The following is a 17,871-nucleotide window of genomic DNA, read 5'->3' on the forward strand; positions in this document are numbered from 1 at the left end:
CATCTGTTACCCTCATTCTCCAGCCAACCAGGCCCACTGTGGGGAGACCCTGACCCAAGGCTGTGTCCACCTGTTGGCTGCCAGCATTTATTTATGTAGATAAGCACTGTCCACCACCGACCAGGGGAGGCAGGCACAAATCTCAGGCCACAGATCACGACGCCTATGTGGTCCCCCTGTAGTTTCGCAGCATGGCTATTCAGGAACCCACCACTCGCTCCCTTAGGCATCTCCAAATGGGGTGGCGAGCTACGAGGTGGCACAGGGTGTGCCCAGTCCCCGGGAGAGGAAAGAGGAGAGAGGTGGAGTCCGGGGGGCCAGTATGGTTCAGCTCACATGGATGTAGATGGTATAGATGGGTGGGCAACCATCAGGAGGGGTGGCATGACTGCAGACATCCACCAGGTGTCCTGGGCACCACCCATGAGCTCCTTCTGTCTTCTGGCGCAGATGACCCCTCACTGCCCACTCAGATGGAGTTTTCTTGACAGTCACCCCACGCCCCGCTCTGGGCCACACTGCTGGGCCTGCAGGCAGAGGCCCGGGTCTTTGAGGGACGTGCTGGGTGACCCTGGGCAATTGGCTGCCCCTGTTTGGGCCTCATTTTTCTCCTCTCTGACGTGGAGGAACCCTCCAGGGCCAAGTGCTATGTGGCCTGTTGGTCCCTCAGCAATCCAGGCTCCCTTCATGCCTGCATGTGGCCTGATGCCACCTCTCAGATGAGTACAGGCCCTGCCACGGTGGCTGTACAGCTAGGAGACACGGCAGAGACTCAGCTCATGGGGCAGCTGGGGCCTGGGGCTGCTGGGCCCCTGGGCTGGCCTGGGCCAGGTGCCTGTGGGCTGCTGAGCTCAGGGCCTCCAACCACTGCTGCTGCAGCTCGGCGGATGGGGCACTCAGGTACAAAGACTGCTGGGCCTGCTGCAGCTGCCACATGTGTCCAGCATCCAGCCTCTCTGCGGGCTCTGGCACACTCACCCTGCAGCCAGAGAGGGGGATGGCATGCAGCAGCTGGCCATCCTGCAGGAAAGGAGAGGAGCGTCAGCACCCCGGCCTCTGGAGTCCTGGCATCACTAAATACCATCTCCCACAAGTGGGCAGCAGAAGGGTGATTCTGGACAGCCGGGGAAACTGAGGCCCTAGGGTCACATGAGCCACCCACCACGTGGGGTTGGGCCCAGGCTGCATGGCCCGGGCCTATCTGGGCGCCGCGGGCTTGAGGCTGTGGGCTGCCGGAGCAGGGTGGACCCCCACCCCCAGTGTGGCCCAGCGGACAGAGGACACACCTGGCTGCTTCCTCGAAGGTGCAGCACCAACTCCAGGGAGTCCGACTCAGAGATGGCAGCCCACACCTTGCTCCAGGCTGTGCCGCCATCCGACACCAGCAGGGGGCCACAGAGCAGGCTGGGCGGAGGGTCCACAGTGGCTGGCTTCTAGGGACACAGAGGACAAGTCAGGTGGAGTCTCCCTTGTAAGAGCCACTCTCCAGGAAGCACCAAGGCTGAAGCTCTGGGGGGAGAGAGGAGGGGGAGACAGACTGGACAAGGCCTGGGCCAGCCTGAGCTTCCCCAGGGTCACTGCAAGGCCACTTGGGATTGGGCTGGACCTTCTAGGCAGTGAGACCACAAGAAGGGTCAGGACAGAAATAAAGATAAGGTAGGAAAAAATGGAACAGCAGGGAACCAGAATGTGGCGGCTGTTGATGATTTCCCTGTACACACACACACCTCTCACACATAACGTCACACACACCACACACATTCACATCCTCCAGGACCAGGAAGAAATAAGTTTCTGTTGTTTAAGCTGTCCATCCTGTGGTATTTGTTATACAGCCTGAGCTGACTAATGCACCATCTAACTCCTGAGTGCAAACGGTTCCCAAGCTCTCGGCCATGACTGGATCCTAAGAGCCCAACACGCACACACGTGATATTTGGCATTCAACTGCTAGCTGCTCTCAGTGGCCTATGGACCCAACTGAGCCCTACCAGTCCTGGTCCCAGGGAAGGCGACAGTACTAGGAGCACAGTCTGTCAAGGCTTCTGGGGTCTTGTGTCTGGAAGGCTCACCCAGCCCACCCACCTCTGGGCTCTGCTTGGGCTCCAAGGTCTCCTCGAGGCTGGGGCTTGAGGGGGCCACCGGCTGGGTCAGGAAACACTCTCCGCAGACACGGCTCTGCCTGCCGTTCTCAGCCTTGAACTCGGAGCACTTCCCACAGATGACCTGCAAGACAAGGGCACCTGTGACCCCAATGCCCAGGGACAGAAGACTATCCAGAAGGAGGCTGGAAGGAGAGGTGTAACGGCATGTGGAGGGGAAGGGCTTGTCTGTGAGACGTGGGAGTCGGGAGCCTTGTCCACAGGGCAGAGACCCCAAGTCTGGCCCCTGCTGGGCCTCCAGAGCCTGCCTTCTTGCTCAGAAGTTCCAGGATCCAGGGGTCTGTGTGCATGGAAAGAAGATTTGGAGGAGGAACTAAGCACATGGAGGTCCCAGCAGCTGGCCTCCTTCCACCTGGACTCACCGCCCCGCACAGCTTGCAGTGGCGCTTCCTTTTGGTGATGGAGTTGAAGGTCTCGCCGCAGCTGCTGCAGCCCTGCTTCTCCTTGTCACGTCTGGTCTTAGAGGACCCTCTCCTGGGCTCAAGCTGTGGGAGGCAAACGGCTGCAGTCAGCTTCCCAGCGCATGTGGAGTGGCAGCTGTGCGATACACAGGCAATGCACATGCAGGGCAAGAAAGCCGGACGTGCAGAAGGGAATTAAGCAGGAGCCACACTGGCCATGGCCCCCTGCCCAGCCTCACTCCCCAGAAGCTGCCCTGCTGTCACACGGGGTGAGATTCCAAGGGGAACAGGAACTCTATGCTTGGAATGACTTGTCCCACCACGGAGGTCAGTGACTTTGCGTGTCTGCAAAGATAACCACCGGAACCCACACTGGGGGAAACGGTGGCTGCTCTGCACAGGAGCCCAGACGCCAAGGACTGGGGTGTCTGCACCCAGCATCCAGCCAGGTGGCCCTTGCTTCCATCCTCTGCCCTTTATTGGACCCCAGAGCATGGTCCCTGCTCCATGCCAGGCACTCAGAGGTGTGCAGTTGCCCGCCCAACACGTGTGAGAGCACTCTCCAGGGATGGGAGCAGGGTCAGGGGCTGGACTCCCCTCTCTATCTCCTCCGATGCTGCCTGAATTTCCCACAAAAGAGGGCAGTGATGAGTCCTTTCAGCAAGACAACGGGAAGTCATGAAACATGGTGTGTGTTCAGAGAGGTTAGAAGATCTTTAAGACTAGTCACAAGAACACACTATAAAATGCTTTTACTTCTTTTTTGTTTGTTTGTTTTCTTTTACGTTTAAACAAGCTGTTTTGTGTAAGATTTCTCAAAAAGTTTTACAAGAACCACATCAAACTCCTTGGAGCAAAGAGGAATTGGAGAGTGGCAGGCAGCAGTGGGAGAGAGGTTTTCATTTTATTCTATCCCTTTACTTTTTTTTTTTAAAAAGTATTTATTCCTTTTTTAGTTAAACATATTTACAATTTTAAAAACTCTAATGCAGTCTAAAACTAAGGAACAGGTATATAAATCATACATGGGAGGTAGATGTCAAGGCGACATGTTGGAAGACTGTTTAAAGGTGTCAAGTTATATTGCTAAGGGAAACAAGCAAGTTGCAAAATAATGTACAGTAGCGTATAATGTTTATACCAAAAAGAGTACGTGCATGAAAAAAAGACTGGAAGGAAGCACACCTGATGATCTTATTGGCTGTTTGGGGTAGAGTAACTCTTATCTGACTCTCTTATCTGGATTTTCTCAAGTGTTCACGGAGAACAGCTTGTGAAAGAGGAAGAAAACCAATAGACACGTAGAAAAGCAAACCAGCCACTCACTGACCAGCCCCCCTAACCCCCCCACCTCCTGCCTCACATTCCCATTGAGGACTGTGTTCCCTCTGCACTGTGGACAGCGGTTTGAGAGCTGGGTGAGGGAACCTATGTGGTCCACTCTGACTGCCTACCCCTGGCCATAGTGACATCAGTCGTGTCCAGGACCCCAGCCCCACCAGATGCAAGGGCTTGGGAGGTGAGCAGGAGGCAGGAGGGAGTGAAGGTGGGAGTGGGCACCGACCATGCAGGGTGAGGCTGGGGTGGGGGCTCAGTAGCGCTGTCTGATTAGGTTTCCCCATATGATTAGGAGTGGTGCAAGTTGGGGAACAGCTCCCAGGCCCTTGCCCTGCCCCTCATCAGCCATGAGACCCTGCACAAGTCACTTCTCCTCTCCAAGCTTGGTTTCCTCATCTGTAAAGTGGGGTGAGGAACCGCCCCTGGCCCTGAACCCCGTCACAGCACAAGAATCCTGACTGGTTTTGCTGATCGCCCTTATGTTACCATGGCTCTCAGGAAATGCCCCGTCCCAGCCCCTTAGCATTTCCTCTCTGTGTGGGTAGGGGGCGCTGGGGTCCCAGCAGAAAACACAGTCAATTCACCACAAACTTAAGATTTTAAGAAATGTCACAGATACGTATCAAATTCCCCAGGATGTCAGAACTCGAATGGCTACTGGAAGTGCTTGTCTCAACCTCTCCCTTGCACAGATGGGAAACTGAGGCCCAGAGACACTTTTTCTGTTTAAAAGAGAAACACTTAAAATAAGTTTAACATTAGTGTTTCTGAGCAGAATAAAATGAGGTCTGAGATTGTTTTAAAATATCCCAGAAGAAGGAAGAGTATGTGGGGGTGGGGTGAGGATAGGGGTGGAAAGACAGATAAAACATGAACAGCACAAAGCTGAAGTTGCTCCAGGCTGGAGTGGGGGTCTCGCTGTCTGTTATTTCTACTTGTGTGTGTCCAAAGCTTCCCTAATAAAAATTTGAACAAAATAAGCTAAAAATATGTTTAATATAAACTCTGCAAGTTTAAGGAGAAAGAGATGCACTGGTTGGGGGTGAGGGAGACAGAAGGGAGGGGCTTGGGCATTGGAGGCTGTTACGGGCTGAATTGTGTCCCCCAAAAGTCATAGCTTGCAGTTCTAACCCCCAGCACCTCAGACTGTGACTGTATTTGGAGAGAGGGCCTTTAAAGAGGTGATTAAGGTAAAATGAGGTCACTAGGGTGGGCCTTAATCCAATATAACTGGTGTCCTTATAAGAAGAGGAGATTAGGACATGGTCACACACAGAGGCAAGACTATGTGAGGACACAGGGAGAAGATGGCTATCTACATGCCAAGGAGAGAGGCCTGTGAACAAAAAAAGAACAAAGAGTGCCACTCATCATCCAGTTATATAAGGGTTAAGATGCACCCACTGCAGTCACCCACGACAGTGCACCCGGGAGGGAATTCAGGATGAAAAAAACAAGATGAGGCATTCTGTGTGTTGGAGAAACAGGCCCCGAGATAGAGGCACATCTCAGAAAGAATTTCAGTGACCCCCAGATTCTTGCATCTTCCCATGCAGAGAAAATCACTTAAAAGTATTAACTTAAGATATCTGTTCTTTGTGATATAGCAGGAATCTTTTACCAAAATGTATGCTTGACTACATGTATTTCCTAGCCAAAAAATTCGTACATATACTGGCTCCTCCCCTCCTTCTTACAAGCAGTTCCTCAGAGCTGTCTCCCAGGCTATAGTCCTCAGTAAGATCCTGAGTAAAACTTAAACCCAACTCTAAGTTGAGTGTTTTTCTTTAAGTCGACAGGCCTCAGGAGAAACCAGCCCTACCAACACCTTGATCCTGGACTTCCAGCCTTCAGAACTGTTAGAGAATAAGTGTCTGTGGCACTTTGTTAAGTAGCCTGAGCACACTAATTCTGGCCTATGCTTCCAAGATCTGCTGCCTCTGCTCATAGACCCCACTGTGGGCCCCACCACTGTGAGGCCAATGCTGGCCCCCTGGTACGAGGAGCCCTGGGACCAGCTGGTGCCTCTGAGGGTGATAGGGACGCTTGCTCTGCCCAAGACCCCATCACCCTCCTCCTCCATCTCATGACCCCTGACCCCATGGACACTGGGTGTAAGAAAACCTTGGGCCCCCTCTCAGTTTATTCCATGCAGCTCAGGACCACAGAGCCCTGTGGGTGGAAAATGGGTGGCACAGACCCGACAAGCAATACTGACGCTCCCTACAGCCACACGCCTTACTGGAGGCCACCCCTGTCACCCGGCCTTGGCTGCCAGCCACACTGTAGCCCTGAGGCACATCTGTCTGCCCCACTCAGGGCTCCTTTCCTTGAGACCATCTCTCAGGACTGCTGGGGCTCAGACATGAGAAGAGAGAGGAGGGGCCATCCCTGGGTCTGCTGTGGCCCAGGAGCCTCAGCCCTCTACCAGCCTTCATGGTGACCCTGCCATGCCTGTTTTCCAGGTGAGGACACCAAGGGCACTCAAGGTGGGAGTGGCCAGTGGCAGGTGGCTGGATCCGCGTCTTGCCTTCAAGTACTTACATGTGCTGCAGAACCTGGGCTCTCCAGACCCTGCGAACAGCGCTGCACAACTGCTGAGAACACAGGGAGGCCATGGGGGCTACTGGGGCATCCCTGAGGGGCAGGGCTGCCCACAAGATGGAGGAGAGGCTGTAGCGGGTCAGGGGTATGTGGCCAAGAGCTCAGGTGCTGAAGGTCAGCAGGGACCCCGTCCTGGCCAGAGGGACCAGAGGGCAGTTCCTAGAGCCGGGCATCTTGGGGCTGGGGCTTGGAAGAGCGACCCATCCTGGCTTCCTTTTTTTAGGCTGCAGTTCGGTGATCAGACAGGGTCTGAGTACCAGCTTTCTTGGCTGGGTACCAGCTTCCTCGGTGCTGAAGACTGTAAGCCACCATGGCCCATGCTTGATGTGGCTCCCCCAGGCAGTTCCCGACACCGAGGGCTGGTGACCAGGTGGCTGAGGTGAGCCCACCTGCATCGTTGAGGACAGGTCTTCCTGGCCAACCATACTTCCTTTTTGGATGAGGATATAGAATAAGTCAACCAAAGGGAGGGGCTCAGATTTTCTTTTTGGATGTGGAGACATTGGAAAGGCCTGGGCCAAGTCTAACCAGGGAGGTGTGGCACCGTGGCTTCCCTAGTAACAGCCAAGCGACTTCACCCAAAGCGCTCCAAATGCACAAGCGTGGGCCTGGGAGGTCTGTGCTGAGGGCCTGTTTTACTCAACGTCTTCTCTTCAGCAGATTCACTTACAAAGCAGGGAAGCAGGAGGAAAATTCAGGTAAGAATTGGGTCCCAAACAGTGGCCCTGACAACCAGCGTCAGAAGATGGAGCCACAGTTATCATCGGTCCTAAAGGGTGTGGACGTAGGCCCGGGTCTTAGGCCTGGCCCTGTGGTGGGTGCAGCCCAGGCCCTCTGCCCTTTACAGGCAGGCCTGTCCTGGGCTTGGGGTGGAAGGGCGGCACTAAGTTTGTGCATGCTGAACGACGGGTGGCAGGGATGGGGCCTTTCACGACATCGTGGAAGGGTCCATATGTTGCCATGGTGGTTCTGGAGCCCAGGGAGGCCTTGACAATTCTGTGCTTCCGTGAAGAGAGACGCAACTTTTGCAGAACGGGGAAGTCTTTGTATTCTGCAAGACTCCCTTGCAAAACTTCCTGGTTTGGGTTTAGCTTTTCTTAGGAAAGAGGGCCTAGTGGGAACTGTGCGTCTGAGGACAACACCAGGAAATCAAATGAGCACACCAAGAGTGAGTTTACATTTCCTCTCCAAAAGCTTACATCTGGCATGTTGTAGCAAAGATCACTCTTTCTAGTGCCAGAATTAAAACCCACTTTGGGGTACTTTCCACAAATATCCACTGAGCACATCTCGGACTCGCCCTGTATGGCAGGAGCTTCACTGAGCTGCCCTCCTGGGTCCACCAAAACCTGTGCTCATCAGAAACACAAATGAGAAAAACCATGACCGGGCCATGTGTGCTGGGGCTGGAGCTGCAAGTCTGTTGCTGACAAGCATTTGTCTGTTGTAGGGCCTGGGCCTGGCTTGGGGTGGATAAAGGGACTGGGACAAGGAGGCCTGAACTTGAATTGTGAGCCCAAGCATCCGGCAAGTCAATGATGCTGCAGAGCCCTTGGAAGGCTGAGCCCCTGGGTAGAAGAAGGTGGGGTGGCCCGCATATCCACTGGCTGAGCGTCGCCATCGATGCGCAGCAAGTCTGCAGCCTGGCCCGGGCAGACCCCTGGACCGCGCTGAGGCCCTGAGCCTCAGGGGCTCTCAGCTACTTTTTCACCTGTCAAAGGAGTTGGGCAACCAGTCGGAGGGGCACCTGAGTGGCCAACAGACCCCTGACACGGCTTCTCTCTCTCTTCTCCCCACCCAAGGGAAGGTGAGGGCAGAGGGGGAGGAGTTGCCCAAGGCCTCATGTCAGGACCCACTCCACGTGTTAAAACATTAAACATGGGACCTTCAGGTCCCTTCCAGCTAGAACATTCTCCGATGGGCACTGCCCGTCGTGTCTGCCAGCCCCACCTCCTGCTCCTCTGTCTCTGCCCTGGCACTGGATCTTCCTCAGCCCTGTCTCCCTGACCACACAGCCCACAGCCATTTCTACTTTACCCCGCATCCACGGACTGAGGCCTGCCCGTGGACTCACCCTACAAAGAGTGGGGGTTGCTCACGGCCCTTGATGCCTTCCGGCATGCCCCAGGCCAAGGGTCGGATAGCAGAGGGCCCTGCAGGGGGTCCAGCTCAGCTTCCCTGCAGAGACAGGGAGCAGCAGTGCTTCATGCAAAGGGCCATCATGGAGGTCGTCAGAGACCCTGGCCAAGGGACCCTGGAGCTGATTGGAAAGCTGAAGAGGCCCCATGTGTCATTTTTCTCTGGGCAGTTAGTTACACAGATGAAGCTTGAGTGTGCAAGCTGCTTTTCATGATGTTCCTAGACGTTCCAGAAAGGAGCCCAATAGCACACTGCCAGCCTCACACGCACAGTTTGGTGATTCAGAAAGCTGATGGTGGGTTGCTTCATGTGAGAAACACTTGTCAGTGACTCTGGGGTCAGCTGCGAGGGCTTCACAGATGAGGCCTTGGGGCACAGCAGGCATAATTGAGGCATTCTGCACAGAGGGGATAGCAGGTGCAAAGGCCCTGGGACATGGCCAGGTGAGGTAGGCCAGGGCATGGTGGGGGAGGGTGGGCTGGAAGGAAGGCAGGGCCAGACAGAGCCCCAATGCAGGAAGCCCCTCAGGGAGTTTGAGGGGCTGTGACAAGACCATCTCTCCCCTGCTGATAATGCTGCTTTCAGATTTCCTGACTGAGTTCAAACAAATTAGCACAGGCTCCCTCTGGTTCTCGCAGTGCCACCCTGTGGCAGCAGTAGCACTCAAATAAGGGGGTTCCCTCCTCTCACTTGGTCCCTGAAGCCCATCATGCCCTAGAAATGCTCCATCCCTCCATGGGAGCCCAAAAACTCCTCAAGGTTTTCCCAGTGCCTGGCAGTGAAAGACACATCGGGTCAGGGGTCGTGTGGTGACCTGGCAAAGCTTCTGCTCTTGTAACAGAGCAGGGGACTGGAGCATCTGGGCACACCTGTTCTGGGGCCTCAGCTGGGGCCCAATGCTACCCAGCAGCATGGATTGTGTGGGAGGAGGGGACTAGTTTTCTTACTAAAAATCTAAGCCAGGACAGGAACATTTACTCCCCGTGAGGAGCTAGACATCCGTCCCTCCCTCTGCTGCTGTCCCAGGAAAGTCAAGTCCCACCACAAGGCCTTTGAGGCAAAGGCCAGGTCTCCTCACCTATCAAGCCCGTTTCCTGTTCCTAAAATGGGTTGACCCTAACAAGTGCCAACCCAGAATGGCTGTGATGACCAGCAGGGTGGCCCTCGTAGCCAGAAAAGAAGGAGCTCTGCAAGTTGGTGCGAAATTCAGGCAGACTTTGCTGTCCAACTGGGGAGCACCTGCCACCAAGGGAGTGCTGGCCCAGATGAAGGATGTGAGAAAGAGAAGTCAGGGGGAGGGAAGGAGAGGCAGGCCCAGTGGAGAGAATGTGGGGGCTGGACCAACCTACCCATGGAAGAAGTTCCGCTTTAGGAGCAAAGCCCCTCTTAGGGGTCAGGCTGGGGCTCAGGCCTCCACTCATTCCTTCTGAGCCCGGAAAACTGAGGGATAGGGCAAAACGAAGATGCCCAGGAGAATCCCCTCTCAGGATGCAGGGTACAGCACCTCCTTGGTAGTCTAGGCTTATAACTGTCATCAGACTTCATGACTATTAGGCCCAGTGGTCAATAATGATGCTTCCCTGTACTGGATACTCACTGCATGCGAGGCGCACATATTTACCCTGTTACTAATCTCCCAAACTGACAGAGCAGGAGGGACTCGGGCATAGTCCCGGGGCCTGGCCCTGTCGGGGTGGGGACATGCACGCAGGCTATCTGACCCTGGACCACGCCTTCTCCGCCCACATTGACTGAGCCTCCTGAGGGCCAGGTACCGCCTTGATCCACATTTCATCCAGGCATACTTTACCTGTGGCAAAGAGCACAAGTCTTCAGAAGAAGTCAGCTGTGTAACCTTCACCCACCCAAGGAAATGGACATTTGGGTCCCAGCGGGCTTGCCCCAGCCCTCCACCAACAGGCCCCAGAGGCCATCACTGTGAGGACCCAGGTCACATGGAAGGGGGAGGCTAAACCCTCACCCTCAGGTCACCCTGGTCTGACCCCAACTTCCACCTCCCGCCCCTGTCAAAGCTGGGGGGGTCACTCACCCCTGCAGCACCCCCTCCACCAGTGGCTACCGCTGCAGGCACCTCTGAGTTGGCGCTCACCATCTGGAGGGGACAAGACAGCTGGCATGAGCAGAGGTCTGTGGCCACATGCTGACATCCAGTGCAGTGTTGGAATGCCACCATTCCTTCTGTCTGGTCACAGGGTCAGGAGGAAGACTGTCAGGGCCTGGTGTTTGCTATGACTTTGGGAATCTGTCCTCCCTGGACTGAAGGCATCTCAGAAGAGTTATCATTTCCCAGCTGGGGTGGAGGGCGGTGGGCAGGTATGAACCTCCTTGAGGCCCACCCGGCCTAACCAGCTGCATCACACCATGTGAGGTGGCCCTGGCCTCTAGCTGTCCTCAGGCATCTGTGGAGAGCTCGGTGCCCTGCCTTCTATGGTCAGGCTCTGTCTCTGCACCAACTTTAACGGCAGGTATGGGGTGGGGTGGGGGGGTTCTGTTTCCAGGTCACCTCTTTTCAAGGTAGGGGACAGTACTTTCCCTGCCTGGGGACAACACAAAGTTTTCTTCTAAAATAGTCCAGAAAGCAGACAAAATGGAGATTTGATGCAAATATTAAGTGGATAATAGGTGGCCTGTGGCCCACAGACCAGTGAGACCACAGGGAGGGCCAACCCGGCCTGGTGTCTGGGACTCAGGGCTGCTCAACCAGGCTGGGCTATGTATCTCTTAGCTTCAGGGATGTCCCTGAGGCATGGAGTGAGGGACCCTCACTGTGAAGTCATGTTTGGTTGTACCTAGACAGAGGGGATGGCCAAGGCCTAGGGTGGACCCATCTGGCCCTGGGTGGGGATCCTGCTTCCTGGCTCCCCCCAGGCCTGGGACAGCTTCCCATGGGGAGCAAGCTACCCCTGCTGATAAGACCACAGCCCCTAGGTGCATGTGATAGGACAATGCCTCATGTAGCAGCTGTATCCAGGCCTGTCCTTCCCTCCCTCCTGTCCAAGCGCTGACCACCCCAGCTATAAGGTACACGTGTCCCCACATGGCTGCTCAATAAAGGTGGGCATGAGGAGAGCATGGGGACCAGCTTCCCCCCAAAGCACCAGTCCTTGTGCAAAGGGCCTGGGTTGCCCCAGGGACACTGGCACTCACAGGCGGGTCTGGAATGAGGGAGGAATCCTCATCCTGGCCGAAGGAGCCACTGAAGGCCTTGAAAGTCTGGCTGTTCTGCTTGTGCTTCTCAATGGTGGCCTCAATGACCTGAAACAAAACCACAGAGAATAAGGGCCCTCAGAGAGCATTCCAGGAGGGTGAGGACAAGGGTCCTGTGGTCATTGAGTTTTCCCCTGACCAACAGCCTCACATATCCTCTGAGATGAGGAAACAAGGCTCAGGGATGTGATCAGTGACTGACCGGGTCCCCACTCCAGTCTCCACGGGTCCCAGTGCCACCCCACATGCAGTTCTCCAAGCCAAGGGCAGATGCTCTTGGAACATTTTATATGGATTCGAGGCCATGTTTCCACTTCCTGCAACAGCATTCCCATCTAATATCTGTTTCAATTTCCTTTTTCTCTTCTCACTCAGATTTCTGTCTTATGAATTTTGGGAGCCACTAATGGTGGCTAACCATCACTAATGGTTAGCATTTGGCCTGGTGGTGGTCTGCCAACCCCAGTCACTGCCTTGGCCTCCGCTGTGACGTGGCCCTCCTGACCTGTGTCCCTACCATGGCTGGTTCTGAGCTGAGCCTGCTCTGGCTGCCCCAGGACACTGCCTGGCCTGTCTTTGGAAGCACAGGCTCTGTCCTGGAAGTCAAGCTGCTCGTCCTGCAAGACCCACCTCTCCTGCCAGCCACGGAGAGAAAGGACAACACGGACCTACCTTGGAGCTGCCAGACAGTGGAGATCCTCCCCAGGGTGAGGGCACCTCCCTGCATGTCCACCTCCAGGCCTTTATGTTTATTTGTTTACTGGGGAGCCCCAAATAAGAGAATGGATTCAAAGGTTTGTGGAGTCTGAAGGTGCTTATAAACTTGGTCACCCCATCACTTCAAGGTGGATAGATGGGTGGGTAATACCTGGGGGGGACACGGGGCCATCCCATCCCTTGCTCCAACATGAAATGGCCATACCACTCAAGAATTTGGTCATTTGGTTACTTTAAAACTTTAGGAGCTTCACCTGAATCCATTCTTTCTTTTCCTCTTCTGTCCTATAAAAGCCAAAAGAGTATTTTATTCATTTAGTCTTGGATACTGACTCTAAACCACCTGATTCCTCTCAGCCCTGAAGTACACGCCTGTGCTGCTCACTGCCTGGAAGTGCAACTCACGGCTTGGGAGAGTGGCCCCAAAGGCTCTGGAACACTGTGGCCAGTATCACCAGGTGCAGTCAGGCGAGGTCAAGTGTGGCCAGGTGGAGTTAAGTGTGGCCTTGTGGGTGCAGGTGGGGTCAGGTGTGGCCAGATGAAGTCAGATGTGGCTAGATGTGGTAAGCTTGGTATGCAGAGCCCTCTGCAGTGGATGTAAACCAACACTTCGATGGGCCACAATGGGTCATTGCAAAGATCTCACATCATTGGCGGAAGTGAGAGATGGGCTCTCCCAAGCCCCGCCACAAGTCATGCACCATCTTACAGAGTAGTGTGACAACAGCCACCAAAATTTAAAGTGGACATGCTACCCTTTGGCCAGCAATTTTACTTCAGGAATCTACCAGATGGACGTAACGACACATATGTACAAAACTTGGTTCATGGACACTGCTTGCAGCACCATTTGCGACAGCAAGACCCCAGAGGACCTAGGTGCCCGTCAATGGGAACCAGCCAACGATCATATTGGAAAATTATGCTGCTTTAGAAAATGGTACTCATATATGGGATGATTTCTGATAAATTAAATGAAAAAAGCAAGATGCAGAACAGACTAGATAGAAAATGGTCATCTGTGATTTAAAAAACAGATACAGGGCTTCCCTGGTGGCACAGCGGTTAACAATCCACCTGCCAATGCAGGAGACAAGGGTTCGAGCCCTGGTCTGGGAAGATCCCACATGCCGTGGAGCAGCTAAGCCCGTGCGCCACAACTCCTGAGCCTGCACTCTAGAGCCCGCGTGCCACAACTACTGAAGCCCATGCGCCCTAGAGCCCGTGCTCTGCAACAAGAGAAGCCACCGCAATGAGAGGCCTGCGCACCACAACGAAGAGTAGCCCTTGCTCGCTGCAACTAGAGAAAGCCTGCGCACAGCAACAAAGACCCAACACAGCCAAAAATAAATAAATAAATTTATTTTAAAAAATAAATAAATAAAATTAAAAATAGATACATATGTATGGGGACAGAAATTCCGGAAGGATACTTCAGAGATGGTTAAGAATGTCTGCTGGGGGTGGGGAACAGGGGGTGGGCAGAGGCTTAATTTTCATTGACTTCCCCTTAGTACTGTTACATTTTAAACCACAGATAAGCGAGTAAAATGAACACAAACACATCGAAAGTTTATGCAGTTTAGAAAAGGAAGCCATCTGCTAAAATTTCAGGTCAAACATATTCACACAGCGGCAGACACCAAGGCAGCTGAAACCTACCGAGTTTGTAGCTCCAGGGACCTTTTCTTTCCAGTTATGATGAATGTGTAGGCTGCATTTGACTTGACGACATCCTGCACCTGAAGGCATACAACAAAGGACAAAACAAAAACAGTAGGTCACTTTTAGCAGGTCCTGAACTGTGGACTCACACTCTCAGACTTGGAGGTCTTTCCCTGAGAAGGGGGGGCAGAGGTGACCCAGTGAGTCTGCAGGGGAGTGCTCGGCTCAGGGTCATGGTTGCTGCGGGCCACTCCGTGAGTCAGTCCATGGTGGAGGGTGGACCACTGACCTGCTCAGGCAGGGCTAGGACCACTCATTCACTGTTCTTGGAACTGTGCCAGTCAAATCTGCCTGCTCTCAGGGCTTCCCAGGAAGTCAGCCCCAGTGCCTTTCCCCACAAAGGTACCCACAGGCACTCCCGACACAGGGATGGGAATCTCAGGAGAAGAGCCAGGAGGATCTCCACTACTCTGCCGGGGTTTCTGAGGCCCCATGGGCAGGTACCTTCCATCTGCAGGTGTCTGCAACAGGGAGCCTTCCCTCATCCCCTCAACACTCTACTCCCACAGCCCTTGGGAGTAGATGTGGCCCACAGGCTGGCCACTGTCAGAAGGGAATTTTTTTGCATCACTAATGCAACCCTTCACTTTTTAGAATAAAGAAATACTTTGATTTAGCCAGTATTTTTGGAGTGCCCGTTAGTTCAAAGCACTCTCCCACAGAAGAGGGGGACTGACTCCAGCTCCAGCAGCCCCACAGCACGAGACATCAATGGACGCAAGGAATAGGGACAGCAGGGACAACAGGTCATCTGGACCTTGGGTACAAGTGCCTGCAGAACCTCATCTGGGCTCCAAATTGGTGCAGGAGTGGAGAGAGCATGGACCAAGGACTAGGGAACAGGCAGGATGGGCACCCCATCTGCATTCACCCCAAGTTTCCCTTAGAGTCTGTAAGTGGGGCCCTTAGGGCTGACTTCACAGGGGACAAGAGATGGCCCAGGTCCTGGCATTGCCCTTCATCCTGCCAACATGAAGCCGGCAGCGCACTGGCAGGTAGGCCAAGTGGAGGGACAGGGGATCCTGCCCATTCAGCCCAGGATGCTAGGCCAAGGCGCCCTCAGAGATGTTTCCCCATGCCTGGGTCAGGATAGAAGTAAGGCTCAGAGAAGTAGTCAGGCAACCAGTTGCACAGCAGTGAGTACTTTGGTGGCTAAAGCGCTGTGTCCCTACACCTGCTCTGTGCTTTCTCAGGGGAACAGATCGGTGGGAGGGGCTCACCCACCTGAAGGTCTGAAATGTCCATCTTCTCCCGGACACTGAACTTCTGGCCCATGAGCCGCAGTTTGGGCACGCAGTAAAGGATCATGCTGTTGAACTGCGATAGTGAAGGGCACGTATGGGGTGAGGGGCGGTTGACTCCACAGAGGAGCACCCCAAGGAGGAGGTGGGGCGTGGCTCTGGCAAGAGTGGGCAGGGCTAGGCGGGGCTGGGCTGAATGTGGGAGTGGTGAGGGCATGCTGGGGGTTGGACTGGGGGAGTGGCTTAGTGGTGGGGCGGGGCTCTGCAGCTGGTTGGGCCTGGGTTGGGTGAGGGTGTGGCTGAGTGGCTGGGTAGGCCCAGGCTCTGCCGCTGGGCTGGGTGTGGCGTGTCAGGGGCGTGGTTCTGCAGCTGGGCTGGGCAGGGCTGGGCAGGGGTGGGTGTGACCGGTTGGGGGCTCACCAGGAAGAGGTGGCGGTCCTGGGTTGTGCCATTCTTGGCTGATAGCTTCTGGATGTGGCCCTCCTTGATCAGCTCGTTCGCGGGGTTGACGATGTCCTCCTCCCCACCTAGTCTCTCGTATACCTCCAAGAGCTTGTGCATTTTCTCCTGAGAGAGACACGGGGCTCAGGCAGCTGCACAACCACAGGGATTGGAGGTCTGCCAGGGCTGGGGACCCAGAGGTGTGTGGAACCCTGCCTGCAAGTGTGGTCCAGAACCAAGGAGGGACCACGATCCTGCTGACAACGGTGGGAGGGAAAACACGGGCCTTGTAGAACAGAGGTTCACCTTGCAGAGAGTAATAAATAATAACAACAGTTAGCACCATTGCTATGTGCCACACCCTGTTCTAAACACCATGTGGGTATTAATTAATTTAATTCTAGCACCGGCCTTAAGAGGCAGATGCTATTACTATCCTCAATCTATAGACAGAGAAACCGAGGCACAGAAAAATCAAGTGAGTTGCTGGAGATGTTTCAGCTAGAGAACTGGGACTGGCTCTCTTAGCCTCCACAGTGAAGGGCATTGGGTCAGAGGAGATACGTTGGGCAGCTGCAACTTTTGCCCTGGACAGTCATCCCTTCTTGTGGTAGCCTTACCTGGTTTCCTGCTCCACCCTCAGATGGCCCAGGGCCATGATGAGACCATACCTCTGCCTACCCGCAGGTCATCGCCCTCTGTTCTCGAGACTGGTTGTGTGGTCACATGGCCAACCAGCACCCTTGTGGTGTGAGGGGAGAGGGTAGGCAGCTCATTGCTCCAGCTCTGGGCCAAGAGGCCATAGGCCCTGACCAGGGGCTTGAGCCAAGAGTGAAGGAGTGAACTCAGCAAAAGGCAGAGCTGAGCCTACAGGAACCTTAACGCAGCAACAAGGAGCATGGATCCACCATGCTACAGCACCACTGCCCTTGGACCTGACCAATCTTAGCCTGCACTCCCTGGCAGCAGGCTGGTTTGGTAGCTCTTCTGCCTCTGGTATGGAAACAGGTGGTAGATGTGGGCATGGGAGCAGGAGGGGGAGCCAGCATGGAGAGTGAGGAAGAGCAGGCTAGGCAGGGCCAAAGGGCCTTGTGTGTACTGGGGGCTGGGCGTGCAGTGGACATGTAGGAGAACTTATGTGTGTACCTGTGAGGCAGTGGCAGGCCAGGAGGCTTCTGGACAGGGAGTGACAAAATAAGCAACCCATAGAAAGCTCTTAGTAGAGAAGTACGGACCGGAGACCAGGGAGATTGGAGGTGGGGAGGTTGGGGTGTCGGTCCAGGTTGAGGGGATTAGGGATGGACAGGTGGAAGCATGAAGAGGGTCCCATGAGCACACATTGATAAGCCTTCCCCCACACCTGACCAGAGCCCCCTGCCGGTCACAGAGGCCTCACCAGACTTGGAGCGAGAACTGCCACACAGTGGACATGCTACTGTGGGACAGGAGTCCACCCCAAGCCCCTCAGAGATGTAGGCCCATGGGGGCTCCTCCATGGGCTCTGTGTGAGCTCATGACCACAGAGTTCCATGAAGCAGCTCTTTCTCCTCCATTAGATTTAGTCTTGGGGAGGAAGAAAAGGGGAGATTAGATAAAAAGTATCTAGAGTGAAATGTCACCTGTTTAGGTTGCCATGGGTGCCCCACTGTGGGCCTGACCTCAGGCGCATCTGGTCTGGGGGCTCCAGACCCAATCCCGGGGACAGGCAGGTAATGAGGACACAGGACGTGGACCACACATAGCAAGAGCTGCCCCAAAACAGGCGGCCCGTCTCTCATTTCTCCTTTTTGAGAGATGTGGGGTCAAAGAAATATTTCACTTTCTTTTTCCTCTCAAACAACAACAGTGCCCATGTGAAAGTAAATAGGTCTCAGG

The 17,871-nt window shown here is 54.6% G+C and overlaps 1 protein-coding gene across 1 annotated transcript in view; it reads right to left on the reverse strand.

Annotated features, from left to right (window-relative positions):
- Nucleotides 1-686: 686 nt before the first annotated feature.
- FGD3 (FYVE, RhoGEF and PH domain containing 3) overlaps nucleotides 687-17,871 on the reverse strand; it is a 34,152-nt gene continuing 16,967 nt past the window's right edge. Inside the window, exons 8-17 of the mRNA XM_082842058.1 lie at nucleotides 15,976-16,122; nucleotides 15,539-15,631; nucleotides 14,252-14,331; nucleotides 12,844-12,874; nucleotides 11,813-11,920; nucleotides 10,695-10,757; nucleotides 2,525-2,647; nucleotides 2,086-2,226; nucleotides 1,287-1,433; nucleotides 687-1,020 (exon numbers count right to left, since the gene is read on the reverse strand). Of these exons, the coding sequence (XP_082698184.1) occupies nucleotides 778-1,020; nucleotides 1,287-1,433; nucleotides 2,086-2,226; nucleotides 2,525-2,647; nucleotides 10,695-10,757; nucleotides 11,813-11,920; nucleotides 12,844-12,874; nucleotides 14,252-14,331; nucleotides 15,539-15,631; nucleotides 15,976-16,122 (1,176 nt within the window). The 3' untranslated portion in view covers nucleotides 687-777. The remainder of the gene's footprint in view (nucleotides 1,021-1,286; nucleotides 1,434-2,085; nucleotides 2,227-2,524; nucleotides 2,648-10,694; nucleotides 10,758-11,812; nucleotides 11,921-12,843; nucleotides 12,875-14,251; nucleotides 14,332-15,538; nucleotides 15,632-15,975; nucleotides 16,123-17,871) is intronic.

This window comes from Leucopleurus acutus (assembly GCF_964270905.1).
Source record: "Leucopleurus acutus genome assembly, chromosome: 7".
In the NCBI taxonomy this organism is placed as follows: Eukaryota; Metazoa; Chordata; class Mammalia; order Artiodactyla; family Delphinidae; genus Leucopleurus; species Leucopleurus acutus.